This window comes from Lonchura striata, chromosome 4 (assembly GCF_046129695.1).
Source record: "Lonchura striata isolate bLonStr1 chromosome 4, bLonStr1.mat, whole genome shotgun sequence".
Taxonomy (NCBI): Eukaryota; Metazoa; Chordata; class Aves; order Passeriformes; family Estrildidae; genus Lonchura; species Lonchura striata.
This window is the reverse complement of record NC_134606.1, coordinates 62,921,783-62,947,664: the sequence shown is the minus strand read 5'-3', so window position 1 is coordinate 62,947,664 and position 25,882 is coordinate 62,921,783. Positions and strand designations below refer to the sequence as shown.

General features: G+C 40.8%; 1 protein-coding gene across 2 annotated transcripts in view; it reads right to left on the bottom strand.

The window, feature by feature from the left end:
• Positions 1-24,101, bottom strand: part of ARHGAP10 (Rho GTPase activating protein 10) — a 136,799-nt gene extending 112,698 nt beyond the window's left edge. For both annotated transcript variants that reach the window (XM_021536597.3, XM_077783017.1), the window contains exon 1: positions 23,777-24,101. In XM_021536597.3, coding sequence (XP_021392272.1) covers positions 23,777-23,930 — 154 coding nt within the window. In that variant the 5' untranslated portion in view covers positions 23,931-24,101. The remainder of the gene's footprint in view (positions 1-23,776) is intronic.
• Between the last annotated feature and the right edge of the window lie 1,781 nt (positions 24,102-25,882).

Sequence of the window (25,882 nt, the reverse complement as noted above, 5' to 3'; positions counted from 1 at the left end):
TAACAAAGAACATTAAACCTCTAAAGATGATTAGCTTCAACGAGTAAGGCTTTTGGATTGGCACTTTCAGTCAGAAGTCACCCTGCTGCAGTCCACTGGACCTCTACTAACCTGCAAAACCTGTTAAATGGGGTTCAGTTGCAACTTCTCTACCTTTCTACTCAAAAGACCAAAGTCTATGAGAAACTCTGAGGGGTGACACCAGCCAAAACAAAGGTGGGGAGGTTTTGAGTAGTTCCATATGGTACAAATGTCACAGAAAAAAAAAAAAAATTAAAAAAAAACCAATCCAGCATGTGCAGACCTGTAAGTGACACTTTATCTTATGACAGAGGTATTTTGCAATGCTAATTAAAGAGCAGGAATGTCCAACTAAGAGAAGTGCAACACATTCACTGACTTCTTTTTACCTTTCTTCTTATTTTTGTTGACTGAGAGACAGATGAGAAAATCCAGAAAATCCACAACTGCTGGAGAACAGATATCAAGGATCTTTGCTGGTCAGTAGTAAAACTTCCCCTACTAACATTACAACTGCAACTCTCCATAAGTAATAGATCTATTGAGAAAAAAAGACTGTAAGTCATTGTATTTGTTGGGTTTTTTACCAAATTCTTTATACCAATGTAAGCATACTTGCAACTACAGCAGAAATGTTAGTTGGATGCATAGCTAAGACACAGATATTTTGTTTACATTTTGCTTACATGGCCACAAGCATTTTCTAGTTATCAACAAAGAGAGTCAGGACAAAAGCCTTTCATTAAACAGAAAATTGGTTCTGTCTTTTTGGACTACCTGAATAAATTCCAAATTTAATACCAGGGGAATAGGGAAAACTAAAGAAAAGTGAAGGCAGGACACAAGCACAAATTGAGAGCGCAGTGGTCTGACTCCCCATGTAGATGGCTAATTTTAATGATACATAAAAATGTACTGCTGGATACACAGTGTAGTCTATTCATAATATAAACATGCTCAGATCAGACCTGTAGGGCCAAGTTGAAATAATCAATTAGTAAACTCCTTTTTTTCCAATTCTATAATCTTTGTTTCATCATTTACTCTAGAGTATTGCAAGAAGTCACATTTTAGTCACTATCACATACTTCATAGAGTCATAGAATGATTTGGGTTGGATGGGACCGTAAAGATCATCTAGTTCAAAACAACTTCCAAAGGGAGGAACACCCTCCACTAGACCAGGTTGCTCAGAACTCCATACAGCCTGGCACTGAACATTTACAGAGATGGGGCATCTAAAACTTCTCTGGGCAACCTGTTCCAATTCCTCACCACCCTCACAGTAAATAATTATTTTCTAAAATACAGTCTAAACCTACTGTCTCTCCATTTGAAGCCATTCCCCCTTGTCCTGTCACCACACGCCCTTGTAAATACTCTCCATCTTTCTCATAGGCTCCCTTTGGGTACTGAAAGGCTGCAATTAGGTCACCCTGAAGCCTTTACTCTTCCAGGCTGAATAATCCCAGTTCTCTCAGCCTTTCCTCATAGAAGAGATGCCCCATCCCTTTGATGATCTTGGCATCCCCCTCCTCTGGACTTGTTCCAACAGGTCCATGCCCTTCCTGTGATGGGAGCCCAGAATTGAATGCAGCACTGCAGATGGGATCTCACCAGAGCAGAGGGGCAGAATCTCCTCCCTCCCCTGCTGCCCACCATGCTTTGGATGCCCAGGATACTCCAAAAATAAGCACACAGCCTAACAAAGTGCCTGTGACACAAAGAAATGAAACTTTGTTTTTCCCTCTTATTTTCATGCCACTGAAAGATGCCACCTAGCCATGTTACAAACATGAGAAGCACTTATTTACTGCACTGCTGTTCAGTGGTGCACTGAACAGCATCTTGAACTACACGTGCACCACTAAACATCAAAGTCCATGTAGCTCCTCCCCACCTTTCTCCACTTCATTCTGCTGAAAGCAGCCCGGCAGCTCTGCAGAGCAGAACACAGAAGCCCAGGCAGATCCCTTGCTTCCACATTATGAAGTAACAGGAAATACATTTCCCCTCCCACAGCCAGTTTCCACTTCAGAAACAAACACTGATGACCCGTAGTTTCATTAACTGCTATCATGTTGATCCTGGAGCATTTATCACATCCAAAAGCCAGAACAAAGTTCAAACCAGGATGATAACCCCTACACATGTGACTGCAGGGTGTTTGAGCTGGAAAAAGGCCAACACACAGCCAACACTCTGCCCTGGTTCACCAAGTATTTCCAGAAGCAGATCAGTGCATTTAGTGCAAACAACAACAAAAAAAATTAATAATAGTGCAAATAATAATAATAATAATAATAATAATAATAATAATAATAATAATAAATTTAGTGCAGACAAAAAAAAAAAAAAAAGGCAGTTGGAAACACAGAATTCACTTCCCAAGGAGCAGAAATGCATGCAGAAGAGCAGATAACAACTAAAGCCAATCTTTTATAAAGCATCTCAAAGTCTTTGCATCCATCACTTCCAACCCTGCAAGTAATGTTGCATGATGATGCGGGAAATAGATTTTTATAAGCCCAAAATAACAACTTTTTTTTTTGTAACATTAACTGAGACACTATTTTACGACATAGTATAAGTAGGATTTATTTTCCAAGAAAGACTGTATTAGAACCAGTGAGTTGGTAATTTGATCAAATTGCACATTCAACAGACATCACTGAAATCTCTGATCAATGGCAGCACTACCTTTATTTCTGCTACCCCACCATGTGTAAATGTAATTGTGGGAAGTAAGATAAAAAAACCAATTGCTGGGCTTGTGCAAATCCTGCAACCATGGGAAAAGGACCACCAGGGATACACAGTACACATGGAGGAAGCACAACACACATCACACTCATCCTTTTAAGAACCAAAAGGGCAAACTGATGGCCAGTATTGCAAGGAAAACTGGATTCAAACATGAAGCAAGTCTGCCCTGCAGCTGGCTGAAGCCAAATCATGAACCCAGAGTAAGACACAGACAACGTGTAGCTCTGATGATATCATTTATAGCAGCTCAGCAGCTAGCAAATGCCACAAACATCCATGTTCTCTGCACACACCAGCCCGGCCACAGCACTGGAAACACACCTTCATCCCGAATCAAACTGGCACCTGCATGTTTGCAAACTTCCAGTTGCAAACTATCTGCCTAGCTTCATATACCTGCCACTGTTTCAGCATCCCAAGCTCAAAACAACTGTAGTTAGGCAGGAATTCTGAAGGAGCGGGGGCAATGATTTCACACTAGTGAAATGTCCTGTGAAAACAAACAAACTAGCAAACAAATAAATAAATGTAGTGTATGTCTGCTAGTACTCAAGTGACTTGGCATAAATTCTGTTTAAAAGTAGAAATAAATACAATGAATTAGGCTTCATGCACAAAACAATAGAACCCAGCTCAAGAGAATTTGTTTCATATTCCAGCCCATGAATAGACTTTGATAAAGTCACTGACTCATGCTGTGCCCCAGCTATTACACAGGAAGGTACCTCAGCCTCTTATCAGCAGGATAAAATCTATTAGTGAACAATATACTCAGTTATTCAGGTCACCACATCTTCCCTCACCAGTGCTGTTTTTAAAAGCTGAACTACCCAAACAAACCTCAGAGTAAGTCATGTCTTCATTTAGAATTTTCTTTTCTTAGCTGTATTTCACAATATTTTTATACTTTTATACTACAACCGAAGAAAAAGGGATGATGCTGCAACTTTACACTGTGCATAATGTTAGACGAATGCTCTAATTTATAGTGAAGGCCCACTGCAAGGTAATTGTCAACAATGACTGGGGGGTCATTATCCAGATCACCAGATTCATATCTGACCTAGATCACAAGCAACAAGATGGTGTTTAATCCTCTAGCTGCCAAATTCTTCATCATGCTATGAAGACATGCCTATCAAGCCACATTCACACCATCCAAGTATGTGAGAGAAATTAGTAAATATTTTATTAAAAGCTTTAACAAGTTAGCAATTAAGGGGCTATTTTAAGAGCTTAGGACTCATGGAAGCTAGAAACAGTTTAATTTGGTTATAGCCACACCTGAGCTTCCTCCAGCATTTTCTAAGTGTTAGAGACAGAAGTTGCCACAGTTTCTCTCTTGCAGTACTGACACGATCCAGCTAGTTAATTGAGGGAAGGGAAATCTCACCAGGCATCAGGCAGTAAGTTTCCCCATCCATTCTGCACACACACAGTTTAGCCAAGTATGAACTGGGAAAACCAGAAAGCATTATAGCACTTCTCAGGATAGCTAGGCATCTTCAGGGGAAAAAAAAAAAAAAAAAGGGTTGAAGTCTGTATAAATAATACTTTAAGTTTTTTATAGCACTAACTCTCTCATAGATCATATCTTCATATCTTCACTTTTGTAAAGTAGGAAACTCCCTTTCCCTGATAAGTTCACTTTTTTCTTGGTTTAAAAAAATTCTTAGAGCACCAGAGAAATCAGAAATCAGAGAGAAACAAAAGGACAACAAAAGGGAAAAAAAAAAGAGCTGGCAATACACTGCAGGGGAGGGGGGGGGTGGGCGGGGAGGGAAATAACATCACACTACCAACTCCTGTGACACAGCTTAAATAATATGCTGTGATACAGCCAAACAGATCAAATAAGAGTAAGATACAAACATTTGTTCCAGTTTCTCTTCTGTTTATTCGAAAAAGCAGTGGGTCTAATGACTCCATAAACCAGAATTATCACTTCTTCAGGGAAGCTCAACTCTAACCTCCCATGGACTGGACCAAAGGAACCTGTGGCTGCTGCACAGCACTGCACCAAAGCAATCCAGCAGCCAGATTTGTATAATAAAGAACAGAGTGCAACAAAGCCAGACTATCAGCTGGAAATTGCTTTAGACAGTTGCAAACTTAGCTTTTCTTTGGCTTTCTTCATACTTTCAAAGGGGTTTCAGCCACAGACACAAGTTCTCCCTGTGTCCAAGGCCTGACAGAGTTAGAGAAAATTTGAAACACAAAAAATACCCCAAAACCTACCAATAACACAAACCACAAGCCGACGACATTGTTTTTATGTTTTGTATATTTGAAGTTTCATTCGATTCCAGGAATTTCATAATCCACTCTGTGGCTCCAAAGAAAACAATAAGCAAAGTTGGTTTTTGGGTTTTTTTTTTGCTCAACTGGTGCAACTCCTGCTACCTGCAGGAATGTGCATTTCAGAAAAACGCCACCAGCTGTTCCAATTCATTCTTTCCTTGAATTGTGAACTTTCTTTTGGAGCTAGAAGAAAAAAATAAAAAAGGTGCAGCCAACCAAATTAAGAAGCAGAGGAAAGAATTATGAAGGCAATTGAGCAACTGGCCACATTTGGTTGAAAGCAACTACAACTATTTCTGACTATACCCATTTAGCCTGTTTGCCACAGTAATCCAGAAAGCTTTTTCCTCTGATAGTAGGAAGTTAAAATTTAAAAAATCTTAAAGCTAGAAAGCAACAAAACACACTAATCTAAAGCTCTTTTAAAAGAAGAAGAGAAGAATTTTTACTTCATGCTGTACCGTGCACCGACCTTCCCTGTCTCTCTTAGGAAGAGATATGAATATGAATAATTGCTGAATTACTTTAAAGCAGCTCTTTCATTTATCAGCAAGCTAAATATATTTTCATTTCTTAATATAAATGAGCAAATTTTGATCTGAAGAACACAAAAAGGCATTAAGGGAACAGAAAACAATTGTTTCTGCTTTTCTTTAAACGCAAGAGCCAGCATTTGCACATTGTGTATTTATTCTGTAGAAATGATGCCCACAGAAATCCCAGGTTGCTTGAAGGATTCTTCCAACAGTTAGATGATCTTGGTCATGCTATCTGTAATTTCAGCAAACACAGGGACACTTCTGCACAACCATGTTTTATTGCTTTCTTTTTTTAAATTGCATCCCTCCCCAGCCATTAAAGAAAGCAACAGCAGCACCTAATACATTGCATGACGGCCTCACTTAATCCAACATTATAATCCATTAAAAAAAAAGGGAGACAGGAGGTCAGTATTAAACTAAAGAGATAGATGGTTAAATGTTGCTGTTCCTCAGGACTAGGAAGGATTGACAACATAAGCTCATTCTGTGACTCTCAGACACTCAGAATTAAAATGTTTGAAGTATTTCAGAACATCTGCACATCTCCCAGTCTCCTCTTATCAAACAAGGGATGTTCTTATGCTTTAATTAAATATATAAATAACCATTTGGCTTAGCAAAACTATAGCCTTTTATTTCAGCATAGAATGGATGAAGTATCTACACATTTTTTTCTAGATGTTCTTTCTGCAATGCTTCCTTCCCAAAAACAACACTGGCAACCCAAACAAACACATTCACTGCTGACAAGCCATGATTTGGCCACATGACTGTCCTGCCTGTATTTCAGGTATTAGCTATGTCAAATCTAATTATCAGAGACAGCTTGACAAGGTCTTTCACATTATTCAGGAAAAGTTCTCTTGCCAGAACCCTAGTAGAGGCCATGGTATATAACAAATCTCACCCAGCTCGACTGAGGCTTGCAGTTCTGCTGACAGTTTTGCCCAATAAATCACTTCACATAAATAATCTCAGTTTAGCAAGCCTCTGTGAGTACTGTGAGGAATTTAGTGAACCACAATGTGTAAGAAATACTGCCCTCAATGTTTACAGTCAAATGAATGAGGTTTTCTTCCTACATGATGACTACAACAGAAATTATACTGGTATTAATTGTACCAATTATGAAAGCTTCTGTGTTAGTATGACAGAGTGCTTCAGGCTATTCTGCCCTCAACTTCAAATCCTGCAATTCAAATAACAATCCTGTCTAGCAAGGTACAGCATATCAAAGAAGGCTTAAGGACTGAATTACAAGTTTTTCTAGTTAGTGTTTCTTCCCTTCATTTCCTGTCATGGCTGAACGGTACACACATACCAAGATGCAACACACAAGCATACATACAAGTATCTGGAGTTCATGGGAACACAACATAAGCATAACTCATATTACCAAGATTTTCCTGCAGAAATACCCATCCAAAGCAATTAAATGTTCAGGCAGTGTTTCAAGCAGAAATGTCTAACTTAAGACAATAAGGAAAATTACTCAGGGGAAGCATGTCGGCACATCTGATTAAGCAAGTGTCGAGTATAGTGGAAAGCAAGAAAGGAAAGTACAATATCCACTTTCCTCAGAGACTGTACAATAAAAGTTCTGCAATAATTTATTCTTCAACTCCTTTGTTTCTATGTACAGAAATTATACAACTAATTGTTTAAATAGAAATGACAGCTGTATCTTCCAGGGGTAAAAGCAGAGCAGGCAGGGAAAGCAAATACTCTGCAAGGGCACAGGAGAGCTAACAGGAAAGAGTTGCAGTGCCTGAGACTTTGCACCAAAAGCTCCAGCACAGGACAAAGTCTCTCACAGACAGCTTCTGACCCTTACAGAAGTTGTATTAACCAGGGAGGTTGCACTGGCAGCAACAGATAATATCAAACCCCAGCATCATTAGCTTTTCCTCTGGAGGCTCCAGCAGGGCCTTTCTATTTTCTACCATCACAGTTTTGCACTGGGTGTGTGCAAGACCCTGAGCACAAGCTTGTGCCCAGGTGGACATGGGCCCTCAGTACTGTCAAGTATTTGTTTATTTTTCATCTTCTTTAGAGGCATATTTAAAGCTGGAAGTGCAACTTGTACTAACATAGGTTACCGACCACAAGAATGCTCACCAAAGTACTGTGTAATCATGGGGTGATGCAATAGAAAGAAGAGATGCCCTGGGATGTCAAGAGACAGAGTCTGATGAGAAGAAAACTTTTAAAGAAAAACAGAAATAAGATCAGATTCACTCCTTTCAGAAGACCTCTCTGTTCCTGTGGCCAAAACCCACATCAAAACATTATGGCTTTTCTCCAGCCCAGCCCACTCTTTCAAAACTAGTGATTTGGTTTCAAATTTATTTAGAGTGTAGAGTTAGCAGTAACAGGCACTTAATAAAATCAAACATGAGTATCGCAAGCTGATCCTCCCTATTTCTACATTGCAGCAACTTATAACGAAACAAAGGAAAACGTACCAAAGACCAGTGTAGGATTCCCAGACAAAGGTATTATAATAAGTTTTGAACAGTGCTCACAGTTGCACAGATTATATAGAACTGAGTGCAGAAAATGGATGGTGATTTCCTAATTAGAGCCTAGTAAATGAAGAGATTTTTCATCACAAAAATTAATTTCTCTCAGTAAAAGATATATAAAATCATTATCTAATTCTCCTGTATTTAAAACTTCCTTAAAAGTGCCATCAAGACTGATGAGACAAATGGTTCACATACAATCAGCTATATGGTTACAAAGGGAAAGGAAAAGCTATATGGATACAAAGGGAAAGGAAAAGCACTCATGTTTTCTTTCTCATGTATGGTTGTGGGAAGGAGGAGGGGAATCTTCTCCTGATATGTCTCAATCCCGAAGCAGGCATCTGAAAGTGGGAATCTCTGCATAAACAGTCTTCTTGTATTCTTGGTCTGATGTCAACTCAAAGCACAACCATCCTCTTGTCTTTATTAGTAACAGAGATTAAAAAATGCTTTATAAGGCAAGCAAAATTACTAATACAAAAATAGCTTAAAAATTGAAAACTTTGTGACTATTGGCAAGTTACAATTAAGCTGGCTTGCTGTTACCCATTAAAAAACCCAAATCCTTCCTGATTCTTTCTTCTTTCGCATTTGGTGGAAATAAAAGGCACACTGCTTTACATACATTCTATAATCTTCACTCCTGGTTTCCAGAATTCATACTACTCTAAGACATTTATCCATACATAATCAATATAAAACAATGGAACCAAATATAATTTAGTTCATGCCTTATTTAGCAGTTCAGTGGGAGCCACCTGCATTGTGTTACGGCAAGATTTGAGCTAGGATTCACTTGCAAGGCTTTCAGATTTTTTGTTTGTTATTAGTTACCACTGTCAACAGACAGTAAGAGAAGGATCCAAAAATTCAGTCAATTACTTTTAGGGCTGGGTAGCAGCCAGCAGGAATACTCATTGCTGGGTTCAGCAGAGGTTTGCCAGATGAAGAGAGATGTTAGAATCAGCAGGGAAATTTTCCTTTCTTGGCTTGTATCTGCTAAAGGCTACAATCACCAAATTAGGACTAAGGATGGGTTCAGAAGAAAAAATTTAGGGCTAAATTTAGGACTGGTGTCAGTAGTAACCATCTGTAAGGGCAGAGACTAAGCTGGGTAGGGTCACCAATAGGAAAAGGAGAAAACGGTTAGGGAATTCAATGGGCAGTCCGAAACCCTCACAATTTACAGCACAATCCCAGTGTCTCCAAGCTGTCTTACAAACCATAATATGCCAATGCACGGGTAAAAAGGTTAAATGTCAGGGCCTCCTAATAACTAACTCCATCTCCAGTGAGGGCTTAATGTGCAATCCTATCTAATCACTTGGCCTCTCACTTCAGCCATGTGTAAACAGAGCCACAGCCCAACCTAGTGCATAGGATGTTGAAAGGTTCCCATCTAAAATGCTTTACGCACTTAGGATTTTTAAGTGCTATAAAGATTAAGAGCTTTGTTTGTTTATTTTCAAGAATAATTTCATATTAATGTGCTTTAACATGTACATACTTCACCTGACAAAAAAAAAAAAAAAACAGTGCTACAAATAGAACACAGGAAACCATTAGCAAGACTTTAAAATGGGTTGTGTCTTGGCTGATCATAAGTAAATAAACTCACCTTTAATTCTTCTGATTATATTTTCTGCATATAAATCCTTCCACTGGGTTTTTCTAGGGGCAACCCTAAATAAAGAGCTTCATGCCACCAAGAATCTCAACCACACCAAGCTGTTCATTGCAGAAATATAGGGCAAAGAAGGAATTTCCCTCTGACTTGAATTCCTAAATATCTGGTATCACTAAGAGTATGCAGAAGAATTAGTCATTGCCAGACAGACATGCTTCATTTTGCTGGGACACAAAACAACAACTCTCAATTCCCTCTATTCACATTCATTACCCACTTACAGCTGTAACTATGTATCTTCGTGAAATGAAAACAAACATTAAACCAGCTCACAGATAAACATCATTAGAACTTAAGAAAACAAATATTAATGGAACTGTTTACAACACCAAAGAATCCTCAGCTCCCTATACTGCATGCACCACTAAAACATTCCCATGGGCTTTGATCCAAAAACCACAAGAAGTCCATGAAGTATCAAAAGGCAACTTGAGAAAAGTGACTGCCAGCAGTCAAATTCAATAGGTTTAAGCAAACAAAAAGCACAAGGGAAAATGAAAACAAATTAACAAATTCACTCAATAATGCTGAATAAATGAATGTCACCATTCAATATTATTAAATATTTGAATGTTACACAAAACAGTAAGGTTTTTTTCTTTTTACCTCTGGAAAAGGTTAGTGAATCCATCACCTGAAAAGGCTGAGGCAAACTGTACTAGAGAGCAGTATAATGGGTCCCTCTCTGGAAACAAAGCAACTGGGAATAAGCAGGTGTCTTAAAGAAAGCAAGTAAAGAAAGAAACCCCACCACTCCCCTCCTCAGAAAACTGACACGCTGTCTTCCTCTGACATTACTAAATATTGACATCAATTTTTACACAGCCACAAAAGACATGTCTTTCTCTCTTCTAATTGTTCTGCTGTGACTAAAAACTCCACTGACATTGGCAACACCGGTCTGAGCATACCTTTTCCAAAGCCTAGCAAGGAATCAGAGGTACATGCTTTGAAGAGGACTTGATCCAGCCGTTGTTCTGCCCTACAGCTCTATTCCAAAACCTCTTAGGAACCATGAGCATATCGTCATGGTAACATCTGCTAAAACCCATGCCTATTAGACCTTTGCTGCTCATCCCTATACTCAAACTTGAACATTCACCTGAGTTTGCTCTATAAAATTTCACCAGAAAGGCAGCTAAAGATATCAAATGAGGTGAAGAAGGCAGCAACTTCTGCCGACTATGGCAGGAATCATCTGAAAAGTTAAGCTACTCAGACCTCTCAGAGAGAAGACAGAGAAAGAAGAAACAGAATCATCAACCACTGAGTTCATGTCAACTACTTTCCAACCAGAATTCCTTCCTGGCATCCCCTAGTGCCTCTGTTTGTCACTGGGAATGCCTCCCCAACACACCCACCCAGGCACTCAGAACAAATCTCAGCAGCTGCTCCTATCTCTTTCAGCTCCTACACTAATAATAGGGTCTAGGAAGCAATGTTCCAATAAGGCTGTTCAATAATGTCCTCATGATATGTGAGATCACCTCCAGACCACTATTAAATATAGAAATATTATATATTTAAAATAGAAACTGAAAGAATTTTCTTTTCCTGAAACCCTATGAAAAACAGCATCCTTATTCAAAAGATAACACTCTTTAAAGATAAATTCTCTTAACAAGGCTTTGCTATCAAACCTGACACATCAAAAGCATACAGTCCCTTTCATCTGCTCACATGTCTTCAAGATCCTAAAAGCAAGCAAACCATAGCTGTCACTACAAGAACAAAAAGCACATACGGAAAGCTTTATTTATAAAAGGACTGAAATTGAAATAAACATTGATAGAATTATTTGGGAGTTATTTGACATTTTTGTGATTATCAGAAGCTTTTGTTTCAGGAGGGGTTTTGATTACTTGTTTCAGTTACATGTTTCTTACAAACACGGTTAAGTTCCAATGAAAGAAACCTTTCTCTGTACCAGAGACAAGTGGTGGAGGAGACACTATCAGATTAATTTCTCTTGTAGCCCAGTTGCTTCCTCCATCAAAAAAAAATGATATTTTTCCTGCCTGACATCTTAGCTCCTAATCCCATTTTTAAATGCATTGATGGTAATTATGCCAAGCTAATTTCCAAGAAGGTATTAAAACCAGCTTCCTTCTAAACACATTCATCTCAAGAACAACAAAAAAATACCATACAAGAGGGAAAAAAAATCCTCCTCAATGAAGCAAGCCTTGCAATAAATTTACTGACCTGAATTGGATTTCAGTACATCCATGAAGTATTATAGCAAGATTGGCATACCTGTTTTTCTTCACATCTGCATGCTTTCTATAAAAAAAAGTGAATGATGAAATGCTATAAACCTTAGAAAAGCCAAACTGCTGACTAAAATTTCCACTGGAATAGTCTGAATGGCAAAGGCAGAACAGCTGCTTTCTGAGCTCATACTGCCATGCTGTCTACACTGAGATGTCCACTACATGACAGCAGGAGCATATGGAACATCCTCCTCTCAGATTCTATATTAAGCTAATTTACTTGAAGTTATAAAGAGTTTATAAAGTTTATATATAAGATCTTATATTTAAGCTAATTTACTTGAACAGTTTCTAAGTACTGCTCAATTCAAATAATGACTGCAGAAAAAGAGCAGTGGGTGCAGCCTCCCCTAATGCAAAATGGACTCAAACACAATGCTTCTTTGACATTTCAAAATTCATTAAATGCTTAACAGAAGCTTAACCCTAAATTTGAAGCAATAGATTAAATATTGATAGAAAAAAGATACAAACTAGCGAAGGGTTTGCCCAAAGTTGCTCACAAAGTCACTTCTCTAGAAACAGCTTGATCTTTCACTTGTAACATAAAATTATCCATGTATATGAAAAGAGAACTAACTTTGCAGACACAAACCATGACCACTATAGAAAGATCCTCAAGACTGGCAGCAAGCTATTTGCAGCAACCAAAAAAAAAAAAAAAAGTACCCTATATACAAATTATGTTGCACCAAAATATAAGGTATTTTTGTAAATTAATAAAGATTAATTCATACCTAAGACACATTCTAATTACAGATATATTACAGTGGGTAATAGAAGCAGGAAGGGAAATGGAATTTCCAGGTAAGTGAAGACAAAGAATCATTTCTCTTGAGTCTCAAAGTTACATTTTCCAAATAAAATTCACATATGGGATATCACATATGCATATACAGTGTAATATTTGTATACACACAGTAAAATTTTGTTATGTTGTGTGTGACTGACCTTTCTCATAGATCCTCAATCTGCTTGTTTTCAGGTCTCAGCCCTCTCCAAGGTTATTTGTAGTCATCAATACCCTCAGAGCTGGTTACACTACCTGGCTCACTGGGTTCCAATCTCCTTCAGTTTTGCTATAGGTCCCCAACAAAGTTCATCTAAACAGAGTGACAAGTTCTACACTATCATTCAAGGATGCAACACAATCATTTCCTTAGTTCATTACACTAACTACACAAAAACTTGAGCCGCATGTCCAGAGCTTAGAACTATTCCTTCACAAAACATTGCAAAAAACTGCAGTGAGAGGAGAGACACATTTGGCAACAATAAATTTCCATGCTTTACTAGCTAGTTCCCTACCCCTCAGGATGGCAGCCTTCCCCCTCAGGTACTACTCTAAAGAACATTGTGGGACAAGCAGTAATGATGCTGGATGACACATAAACCTGTTTTGTGAAACAAAACAAAAATAGCCATGGGAGAGAAGAGCAACATAATATTTTTCTACTTCTTTTGTTGGTTTTGGCTGGGATAGAGTAAATTTTCTTCATAGTGGTTGGTATGGGGCTGAATTTTGGATTTGTGCTGAACACAGTGACAGTAATAGGGATGTTTTTGTTATTGCTGAGCAGGGCTTACACAGAGCCAAAGACTTTTCTAGTTTTTGCATAGCCACGCTGGTGAGGAGACTGCGGATGCATGAGAGGTTAGGACAAGACTCAGCTGGGACAGGTGACCCCATGTGACTGAAGGGATATTACAAAGAATATGCTGAGTTGGAATGGAGCCACAAAGACCCCTGAGTCAACAGCTGGCCATGCACAGCACCATCCCCAAGAGTCACACCATATGCCCAAGAGTATTGTCCAAGTGCTTCTTGAGCTCTGTCAGAGTTGGTGCTGTGACCGCTTTCCTGGGGAGCCCATTCCAGAGCCCAACCATCCTCTGGGGAAAGAATTTTTTCCTGATATCCAAGCTAAGCCTCTCCTGACACAATTTCAGGCCATTCCCTCACATCCTGTCACTCAGCACCTCACAGCAGAGCTCAGTGGCTGCCCCTCCTCTTCCCCTCATGAGGAAGTTGTGACTGCAGTGAGGTCTTTCCTCAGTCTCTTCTCCAGGCTGAGCAAACCAAGTGACTTCAGCCACTTCCCCTCAAGACCCTTCACCACCTTTAATGCCCTCCTTTGGATGCTCTCTAATAGTTTTGTATCTTGGCTATACTGTGGCATCTCAAACTGCCCCAGCACTCGAGGTGAGGCTGCCCCAGAGCAGAGCAGAGCAGGACAATCCCCTCCCTTGCCCAGTTGGCCATGCTGTGCCTGATGCCCCCCAGCTGCCAGGGAACTCCTGACTCACATTCAACTCTCCATCAACCCCCAGGTCCCTTTGCCTCTCATTCCCCAGTACAGCCAGGGTTGCCCCATCCCAGGTACAGAATCTGACACTTGCCCTGGCTGCTGATTGCCCAGCCCTCTATTTTGCCAAAGTCTCTCTGAAGGGTCTCTCCCTGCCTTCTGGGAGTCAACAGCTCCTCCCAGTTTTGTGTGATCTGCAAACATGTTTAGTATCCCTTCCAGTCCTGCGTCCAAGTTAGTAATGAAGGTGTTCAAAAGCACAAGGCTTTAGATGGAGCCCTACAGAACACCACTAGTGACAGGTTTCCAGCCCACCCCCTTCACTACAGCCCTTTTTGCCTGACCTGTGAGCCAGCTGCTCACCCACTGCAGGGGCTGCTTGTACAGCCTGTGCAGAAGGACCCTGTGAGAGACAGCATCCCAGCTCTGCTGAAATCCAAAACATTTACATCAGCTGGCTTCCCTTGATCAGCTAGGTTCATTATCTTGTCATAAAAGGAAATCAGGTCTGATAAGCAGGAATTTCTATACCTATGGTGTCATGTTCCATATACAAAGAGGTGAGAAGGAGGATAATAGCATTTGCCTTTCCAAGTAACCCTTACATATGATTGGGCCCCGGTGTCCTGGAAATGCCTGAACACTTGCCCACCTATGGGAAGTGAATAATTCCTTGTTTTGCTTTATTGATGTTCATGGCTTTTGCTTTCCCTGTTGAAGGGTCTTGATCTCAACCCAGGAGTTTTCTAGCTTTTACCCTTCTAATTTTATCCCCAATCCCACTAGCTGGGAGAATGAGCAAGTGGCTGTGTGATTCTCAGTTGTTAGCTGGGATTAAGCCGTGACACTTCTAAAAATTAAAAAAAAAAATAAAATAAAGGCAATGATTCTAGGTAGTTTGATTTCTTTTGGCAAAGATGCTGAATCTCCTGGAACAAGGGAACAGCTACAAGATGCACAACAGAAATTTGAAACTGTGCATTTAGAAATTACTGAAAGCATAAAATGAAGCACAACGAAAGAACAGTAATATTACCACAGAGCAAGTGTTTGAGAGCAGACTGGACAAAGTCAGCTTTGTTCTTGAAAAGGTTGCAGGCTGACAAATTGAACAGCAAAAGCTTTGGAGAAACAGTCCTTTGGCTTGTGACTGAGTTTGTCACTCAGTCCAGGCCACTCCAACACAGAATTTACAACCTGGGATTTTAAGAGGAAAGAGGTATGGACAAGTTACACTGCTTTGCTCTCAGAGCACAGATGTGTTCCAAAGGCTGACACTATATAGCAGTCACAGTCTGTTAATTCCCATAAGCTGCAAGCTCATCCCCACAACAGATTCCTAAGAACTGGGATCCACTGTCAAAATGATATTTTGACAAGTTTGTAACCTGGCAGCATGCTCCCTCCACCTGTTTGCAAAACATAAGGATTTCTTTTGAAGCACATTCTAAGCAATTACAGTGTTATGTAAAACTGCTACAAGCTTCCATATACTTTTTTTTTTTTTGTTCCAACACATGTACATTCAAATATTAGTAATATTTTTCGAAGCAAGCAACTCTAATGACTGACAAAATCACAGATTAAACCAACCAAGCAAAAATACAGTGCTCTCTCTCTCTCTGCTTGGGAAAACATCTCAATTTTTGAAACTTGATACAATACAAAATCTGATTTTTCTTAAGGCTGAAATACTTAATGTATGACAAACTTCATAGTCCTCAACATTAATTAATTCATTATTTCTAAGCCCTCATGCACCAGCCTAATGGAGGAAATAGACACATTCAAAGCTAAAAACCACTCACAACAAAGTGGCTGAGAACCTATTCCAGGACACCACACACACTACAATGTCCTTCAAGGCCCAGCTCTGGTACAAAGCCCTGCTCAGTTTCATCCTGGATACTCAATTTTCCCAGCCAAATTAAACAAAGAATTGTTTTTCCTCTTCAAGGACATTCAGTCCCAACCAGCCAGGTGCACATACAAAAGCTGTCAAGGACCCAGGGACACTGTAACAACCAGACCTACTGAGAGACAAAGCCCCTTTCTGACCCACCTATTGAGCCAATAACCTCCACCTGCCCAGTCCTCTCATTTAAATAGGCAACAACAGGCTGTTTACTCAAAGGTCTGGGCTGTAGTAAAACCACAATCTACTTAATAACACAGTGATTTTCCATCCCTGTAGATTATTTTTCCCATCACGCTGCTCCTTTCCCACAAAGGACAAGCCTAGCATGAATGATTTACAGGAACTTCTGATTTGGCCTTGGCCTGTGATGGCCACATAGCTTCTGAGGGCCTGGATGTTTTCTCTCTATTTTTATCCTGAAAGATGAGCAAACACACAGGATGGAAAAGAACAACAAAGGGAGGATACAAAAACAGAGCAGAAGGAGTAAAAGACAAAGAACATGGTATCTGCAAGAAGCTCCAGTCATAGTTACAATCAGGTATGGAAAAACAACGTGACATTGAGGTTGACTGTCAAAATTTGCCAAAATTATCTGTTTAGGAAAAGAACTGGAGGATAGTGTAAACCAGGCCACACACTTCCCTTTCCAGGATCTTATTTCCCAGTGAGATACCAAAGACACATGTTTTGGACAGAAGGCACACATTTATCCCAGCTGTATAATATGGGATTATAAATTACTGCCCTCTCTCCATCAAAGTCACACCCAGAGGAAAACAACCTCCATAGGAGCTGCTGGGATGGAGTACAAGTGCCTCCTTCAACTCACTGCAAAACTGATGGCTGAGTTTAAATTTGGCAAGGAAGATGGGTCTGACTTAGCAACAAGGCAGATTTTGGGTGATGATAAAGATTGACAACTACAGTGGGTGGCAGCAACCACCAGCAGAGAAACGTTACATTCCCTGAACAGTAGTTTCTTAAATTATTCTGCCAATATGTGCCCAAGTTTATCTGATCATATATTTTACACTCATTAGATACTCCAGAAAGCATTCAATTGCTCCAAATATCTTAATTAGCCAACTCAGAAACTTTAAGACTTTTAAAAGATAACTAAAACACTGAGCATATTGTAATATCTAAAGGACAACTGTCATAGAACAGTAAATATGGTACTGAAACTCAGAAAAGTGGCATTAGACACAAAAGGAAGCCCCATCAGACATGAGCAAATCATAAAAATTATCTCAAGAAGCCACAACCCACACTATCAAAACATTAAGCATATTGCCAAGATTCACATGCTGTGAACTCTCTCTCTAAAACAGCCAAGGCCGTGGTTTTTAGGTTAATATGCTAAGTGTTGCACTAGCGACTGAGGTTGGCATTGTAAAATGAAAGCACTACAGACAATGTAAACCTTCTACATTAATTATGTAATGTTACAAAACAGCTGGGAAGGAGGAGACAAGTACTGGGATGTAGCTCTTCAGTGCCAGTCCAAACACGTTTCCTGGTGCTCCCTGTCTAAAGCACTGGCAAAGCACCCAGCCTCTTTGCTACTTCCCAAAAAAAAAAACCCCAAAAAATTACCACAGCACTCGTTTTCCTGCCCCGTTAGAAAAACATCTGGGCCAGGCAGAAAGAGATGTTCTGTCTTACCAAGTTCTTTTAGAATGGATTTGAGAAGTGTTATCAGTGTCTTAAGGTCAGCTTGCTAAAATTTGCAACATTTTTGCAATACCTAGTTGGAAAGCACACCATGATTTTAGGAAAAGCATACACCTACAGCCTTAGCAGTAGGCCTATTTTTCTTAATTGCAAGCAGGTGTTGGCACTTTACAGCCTGTAGGGCAAATCCACTCTTTTTTACAGCTCCTTAAGATAGACTGCAATTCCATAGAATTCTAAAATTACCTTTCTAAAAGTCTTGTCATTTAAAAAAAAAATCAAGGAAAAAAACCTTCTTAACATTATCTACCAGACAACATTTCTAAAAATTATAAGTTTATTTCTGTTTGTTTTGTCCTGAAGACTCACAATTACACCTATCAGTGATGCTCTCTTTAATGACCACTCACACATTTTATCTAAAGCTGAAAAATTATACCTTATCCCCAAATGATTAAAAGACAAAATCACTTCATTTAATGACAGTTTTTCTCATCTCTCAGAACTAAGGAAATCCATATATATTCATGAATTTTCATATTTTCTGATATCAGTAGCCCAACACTCTGCTTTCAATACAGAAAAAAAAAATGAACAGTGGAACAGCTACAGAACAAAGACAGTAATGGAGCTAGTTAGTAATTCAAGCTGAAGAGATGAGATTCAAGCTGACAAACTGGCATCTTCCACAGAATGAGCCTGACACTTTTTATAGCTACTGACACAGTAACTCTACTTGGGGTGGAGCTAAACAAAATGTTCTTTAGAGTACTTTCTTAAATGCAAGCATTTCCCTGGTCCTTGTACAGAAACAACTTTATCTACAAGCAGAAAAGAAAAAAAAAAAGGGCTGTCAGAGATAATTAGACCTCAGCTGTGGCAATTATCTTGAAGGGAAGGGAAAAGCAACATTTTATTACATTATTATCAGCAGCTCTTTCTTAAGGGAAATCTATATTAGATGGGCCCCAAAGTACCTGTTTGCCTCAGTTTTCTAATGAGCTCAATAATGTAAACACTTCCAATAGAAACTTGGAGGTTTTTAAAGGCACATACAGCTCAGTAGCCTTTGCAATACTGCCCTTGAAGTCATTTTTACCTAACATGGCCCTAGCAGAGTATATTTCAAATTTAAATCTCAGAACATTCACATACAACATTGATTTGCTTATGGTCATCACACCTAAAGCATGCCTTACAATAGAAATAAAGCCTGGATGTAGGCTACTAATTGAAAAATAAAATGGTTTTCAAAAATGCTAAATGTAAAGATTTATTAATTCAGAGGTCTCACTGAATTCAAAGCAAAATAATCAAATACAGAGCCCTAACCTCAGTTGACTTAGGAAACTTTGCACACAAGTTCAACTAAGACCCTCTTGCAATATTCCCCCCTTCCCCATTAAGTTTTTACTCAACCTTTGGATTCTACCTAAATCTTTAGTGAATGCCCATTTCCTGTCTAGAAGTTATTAATAAGCCCTATATTAATGGTTTTATCTTACTTCTTTGACATGTACTGGAATGTCAGTAGAACATTGTTGTTGCAAAAAAAATTCCTAAGACTTCAAAAGCTGGCACACATTACACATGGTTTCATAACTGCAGATTATATTGAGGAAAGCTTTAAAAAATAGACAATTAGTGCTTAAGAAAAAAATGCACCACAGTTCAAGTGGTCTGAGAGGCTTTTATGTGGTGTTATTATGTGGATTACCACAGCTTTCATATTTACATAATAATATATACACCAAGTAAGGCCAAAATCTAACTAGACCAGTGTCTGGAAGGTCAACCACCACCACACACCAAGAGAACTGGCCAAGAAAAAGCATATGGGTTTGGACAACTCAGATACCAAACTGGAGCTTGGGACTGGATTAGGTTCTTCAGTCATCTTTCTTAAAACAAATACTCATCAGAAACTCTGTATAGTCTGACAAACTCTTTCTACACATAAAATAAATTTGTTTGCCATTTTTTATGCTGTCTGGAAGAGTGCAAGAAATAACTCTTCCATGAAAAACACAAAATTAAAATGGCAACATGAAACAGTCACTGAGTATACTGGGCTGCACTGGATAGCCAGGATGACAGGATGACCTCTGCACCTAATACATCCATCTCCTGTCTTCACCAGCCCATCAGAAAGTCACTGCAGTTGACTCAGACAGAATTCTGCTCCGATTTGAGCCTAAATCCAAGAATGGAGAGGCTCTGCTTTCAGGCACATGAAACAGCTGTGAGCATGCACTCACGACTATCCTTTGCAAAGGCCCTGTGAATGGGCCAAAACTTATACCCATCTTGATTCTTCCTATTCCACTTAGGATCTCACTAGCAGTGGCAGCTCCTGCTGCAGATACACCAAAAAAAAAAAAAAAAATCTTCAAAAGCCCCCCAAAAATCTCACACTCGTGTGAAGAGACCTAGAGTTGGACCAACATAGAGAGAAGAATTCAGACTAAATATATAGTATTTATTCAGTGTATTCTTTAGCTTCCAACAAATTGCACTGCAGATTTTTAAGAGCTCAGAAGTAAACCTCTTATGTTCCTTTCATGATTCAGAATAAGGATTCTCTTATCAGGCATCTTTAAATTCACTTTCACTGAAGCACAACTGCCTCCATCCAGAAGTTATTTATAAACTCTATTGATCCTAACTTGTTTAATTGAACTGGAATACCTTAAGAAATATTGCATTTCTTTTTTTAAAAGCTTATGTGTATGCCACTTGTATTTACTGATTAGTAACAGTAGGGAAAAATGGGTTTGTATGCCTTTTAAATACATTTAACTGTCACAAAAAAAAAAGGAAGAACCACCTATGGTTTGTTCATCCTTCCAATATTTAGCTTGAATAGACAACTCAGTGATTCAAAATCTTACACAGGAAACAGACAGCTTTGAGTCACTCTTGTTTATCTTTCTATCACATTCTTGAAACAACTGAAACTTTAAAGTGTAGAGATACACTTGAAGTATACTTTACTCTGGAAATTTAACAATTTAAAAACCTTTTTTTTTTGTTCTCTTTTTTAAACAGTATAGGCCTGTACTAGCAAAAATCAATTCTTCTGAGTTCGAGATGAAAAATACAATCTCATACAACTGAGGAGACAAATGGAAAAGAGACAGTGAGAGGATCCACATCATGTTACTGTTGTGCCCTGCAAGACACTGATAGTTCCTATGAGTTAGAGGGAGTGGTAGCAGTATCTGCTATCACCTGTCAAGATGCAACCCAGTGCAGGCAGCATCAAAGTCACTTACAAGGCTGCCTATCAGGCAGGAAGAGGGCCCTATTCAATTGCATCAGTTATTCACACCTTAAGAATGCCCACAATGTTTGCTGCCAGCTTTACAAGTAAAATGAGGAAATTGCTAAGGGAGGGAAATGCTGAAATGCTGACAGTGTCTACTGAAGTCCCACAAATCACACATCCCCCACAAATTCAAGAAGAATAGTGAACCTACTATGTTTTATACTTTACACACCACTCAGAACAGTTTGTCACACTCAAAAATCAATTACACCAGGCGCAAATCTCATTTTTTTACCTGGTTCTAAAAGAGGGAAATATTTTAGCTATTATCAAGATGACATTTTTTGTTCAAAAGACTAAAACAATTTTCTAAAAATTGTCAACAACTCTTGTTTAAGAGGCAATCATCTAAGCTCACTACACCCTGCTTTATTATCACATTCTCAAAATTGCAGTGAGACTCTCTTTGTGCACAAAATGCAGTTTGGACACAAATGAATAGACCATTGTGTCTAGACCATTTCTCAAGCTGGATTTTTGGAACAAATACTAATCCCATTTGGTTTCCTGATAGCAAACGAATCAGGTTCCTCCAAGAATTTACATTATAACTTTTTCTTCTGAAAATACAAGGAGGGCAAATACCCTAACCACTGGGGTTTTAGTGGGTTTTAAACACCAGGCTTCTTGTGCTTCTTCTACTTCAATTTGTCTTTATATGTCTGTTGAACAGCGGCACTCCTTCACCAGCACCAGCTGAAGGCAACTCAGCTTCAAACCTGTCACTCAGGGCACTCTAAAGAGGAGAGACAACTGCAGAAACCTGAAATGTGGGAAGAAGGGTCTAACCTGTTTGTACTTTTCAAACAAGTATGCTGAAGATGTTTATTAGAATAAGAAACAGCAACTAAACTCAAGAATATACTTTCTGACTGTCATCTCAGAAAGGAAGGCAGTGTTTAGACCTGAACAGGCAGGATCTCAGCCCTCATGGGCTAGCCCGAACTATTTCATGGAGCCCTCTCAGGCCAGGTGGTGCTGGCCAGCACACTTGGCTTCCACCACACACAGGAAAGCACCCCGAGCACTGTACATAAAGCCAATTTATCAGCACAGGATTCTGGTATGCTGTGGACACACAGCTGTGGACAGGATGCTCACTGAGTTAGGGCTTTCCTCACCACAGCCAGCTTGCAAATTAAGCTATATATACATTACCATACATGAGCAACTGAGTGCTTGGAGCAGTTGCCAAAATACTGTCTAGATGCTTGAGGGAGAGAAATGGAATGATTTCCCTCTACTGTTCTTACCCAATTTTGGGGACGCTTTTTTACTTTACACTCCAAGTTAAAATTATTTATACTGACACTTCAAGTCACAGATTTTTAATAATCCTTTAAGATTACACTTAGCAGTAACTGAATGTTAACTGGCCAAAGAATAACAGTTTCAGACAAGTAAAATTTGATATGGCATTTTCTACCAGAGACAAAACCAGAAAACAGTGGGTTTTATTTACAGAAATGAGTTAATTCTGGTTTTAAAAACTTCACCATATCCAGGCAGCTACACTGATCAAACCACCAGCCAAAACCCTATCAGTTTAATAGAAACATCCTGACAGCATGGTTTCCTGGCTTCAGAAGTTCACCATACCATAAGTGCTGTACACTTCCGAGAACACAGTGCCAGAGCACTGTATTAGGGGTTTATTTGAAAAATTGGTATAGTAAATCATCCTAATAAATACTTAGGTGACTACACAACCGTGTCTCATGTTCAATGGAAAAAATACATAAGCACAATAAAATAACAGCAAAAAATACTAAAAACGTGCATGAGCATGGTTATTCAAGGTAAAAAAAAAATTGATTCCCACATAAAACATATTATAGCTAACTATTTATATACACTAGAAAGGAATACAACAATTAAACCCAAAATTAACAAAACACAATCCCATTTTAAGAGGCCAAAGGCATAGAACTGGTAACCAGCGCCGTCAGCACAAAACTACGTCTGCTAAATCCTGAACACACTTCTTTTGACAGAGGTATTTTCCAGCAGCCTCTCCACAGGCTGCAGCGCACAGGCACGACAGGGTTATGGTCAGGTACGCGATCCACAGCCGCTCAGCTTGCAGCGCACCAGCAACACCTGGGACCGAGTCCTCCCGGCGGATTTCACACGGAGCCGGGGCTGCTCCGGGCTCGGCACCGCCGAACACAGGAGCCAGGCCCGGCCCAGGAACCGGGCAGATGCAACAGGAGTCACCCGGCGCTGCCGCCGCCTCTATCCCTTATTCTCCTCTGCGGAGAAGGGCTGGAGAGGTCCTGCGTCTCCAAGCGGCTGATGGGGAACCCAAGGGAGAGGCAGGAGAGCGCCAGTGCAAAGCTCTATGTGCCACAAAGGCGAGCGCCGCCGGCTCACAGGCTCCCGGCGCCGGGCAGCCGCCCCCGCAGCTCCCCCCGCTCCCCGCCACTCACTCTTGGTCGCGGCGATCAGGTTCTTCCCATCCTTCAGCAACTCCTTGATAAACTTATTGGTCTTCTCCAGCTCGGCCTCGTGGGCTCTCACCCGCTCCCTGAACCAGGGGCTGTCCAGGTAGCAGTCGCTGAACTCCAGAGGCTGCAGCCCCATGGCCGCCGCCGCCGCGCCGGGGCTCGGCTCCCCGCGAACCGCAGCACCGCCGCCCTCCGCAGTCGCGGCCACAAAGACGGAGCAGCAGCTCCCCCCGCGCAGGGCTAGGTGGGGGCACACACAGCCGAGCTCAGCGGAGCCTCCCTCTCGGCAGCCCCGCCGAGACACGCCCGAGCGGGGCGGGCAGAGACGGGGCCCGCCCCTTCCGAGCTCCCCGCGGCGGCGGCGGCAGCACCGGGCGGGGCGCTGGGGCTGCGCCGGTGCGCCCGGTCCGCGGGCAAGGCGGCTCCGCTGAGGCGCTGCGGGCGTCCCCGAGCGGAGAAGGTGGGCAGGCCCCGCTACCAGAGAGAGCCCTCTGCTCCGCAGTGACACCCCCGGCAAGTTAGAGACGGGCAATAGCCAGCCGCGCGAGGGGCGAGTGCAGGACTCTGCACCTGGGACGGGCAAGCCTGGCTCTGTGCGTAGCCTGGGGAACGGGAGGGCAGCGCTGTGCAAAGGGCCCTGGGTGTCCTGGCTGATGGAGAATTGAATGTGAGTCAGTGCCTGGCGGCCAGGAGGACCAGTCCTGTCCTGGGGGGCATCAGGCTCAGCATCGTCAGCCGAGCATGGGAGGGAATTGTCCCGTTCTGCTCTGCTCTGGGGCGGCCTCACCTCGAGTGCTGGGGGCAGTTTGGGGTGCCACCGTATAGAAACGGCATTAAGCTATCAGAGACTATCCAAAGGAGGGTTACGAGGACGGTGAAGGGCCTTAAGGAGAAGCCATATGAGGAGTGGCTGAAGTCACTTGGTTTGTTCAGCCTGGAGGAGACTGAGGAGAGACCTCATCACGGTCTTCAACTTGTTCATGAGGGGAAGAGGAGGGGCAGGCACTGATCTCTGTGGTACCCAATGACAGGACTTAAGAAAACAGCATGAAGCTGAGTCATAGGTGGTTTACGTTGTGTGTCAGGAAAAGGTTTTTCACCCAGAGGATGGCTGGGTACTTGAACAGGCATCCCAGGGAAGTGGTCACAGCCTCAAGCCTGACAGAGCTCAAGAAGCATTTGGACAGTGCTCTCAGGCACGCAGTGGGATTCTTGAGATGTCCTGTGTTGGGCCAGAGCTGGACTCAATGATTCTGATGGGTCCCTTCCCACTCAGCATATTCTATGGTTCTATGATTGTACCAGCCACTGGGCCCCCTGTACCTCATGGAAACCTCTGTGAGCTTTAGGAAAGGGACTGAGCAGGCTCCCAGAGGGAGGATGCACAGTGCAACACACAGGCTTCTTGATCCAAAACTGGCTGCGGCGGTGGTTGTCTACCAGCTGAGAAGATTGCTGTTGCTCACCCTGTCCCACTTGGGTCTGCATGTGAAATACTCAGTAAAGTAGATACAGGCTCATCTTTATGTCTTCATTCAATAAACTACTACAGTCTTGTGAACAAAAACTGTGACAACAAGAAGTCAACTCGATGCTGAATTGTTTCAGTTAAGAATGTTAGGAAATCCATGAAGAAGACATAAAAGGCTTATAGTTATATTTGTGTTTATAATTTAGCTATAATTCATGGTTTCAATGGTTTGACAGTAGTGCAATTCAGAGTGCTTTTGTGGGACTTTCTCAGATGATTGGGGGATATATATATTGTAGTCATTTGGGAGTCAATTCAATCTATTTTTTTCTGTATTTTGGCAAATTGGGTTCCCTCTCCATTTGAAGCAATGATCTTTGGTATTAATGAAATGTATTATTGTTGGGCCCACAGTAAAGCCTAAAATGCATGACTGAGATGAAGATAACTGGTGGTGTAACTATCAAGCTTTTTCTGTATGACCCCATACACTGACCTGGAGAATCAAGTATGGAAATAGGTGGGCACTTTACAAATCTCATTTTTAATTACTCCTATTCATAAAGCTGTATATTGGGTAGTATTCAATTTTGTAAACATCTGGGTTTTTTAATACC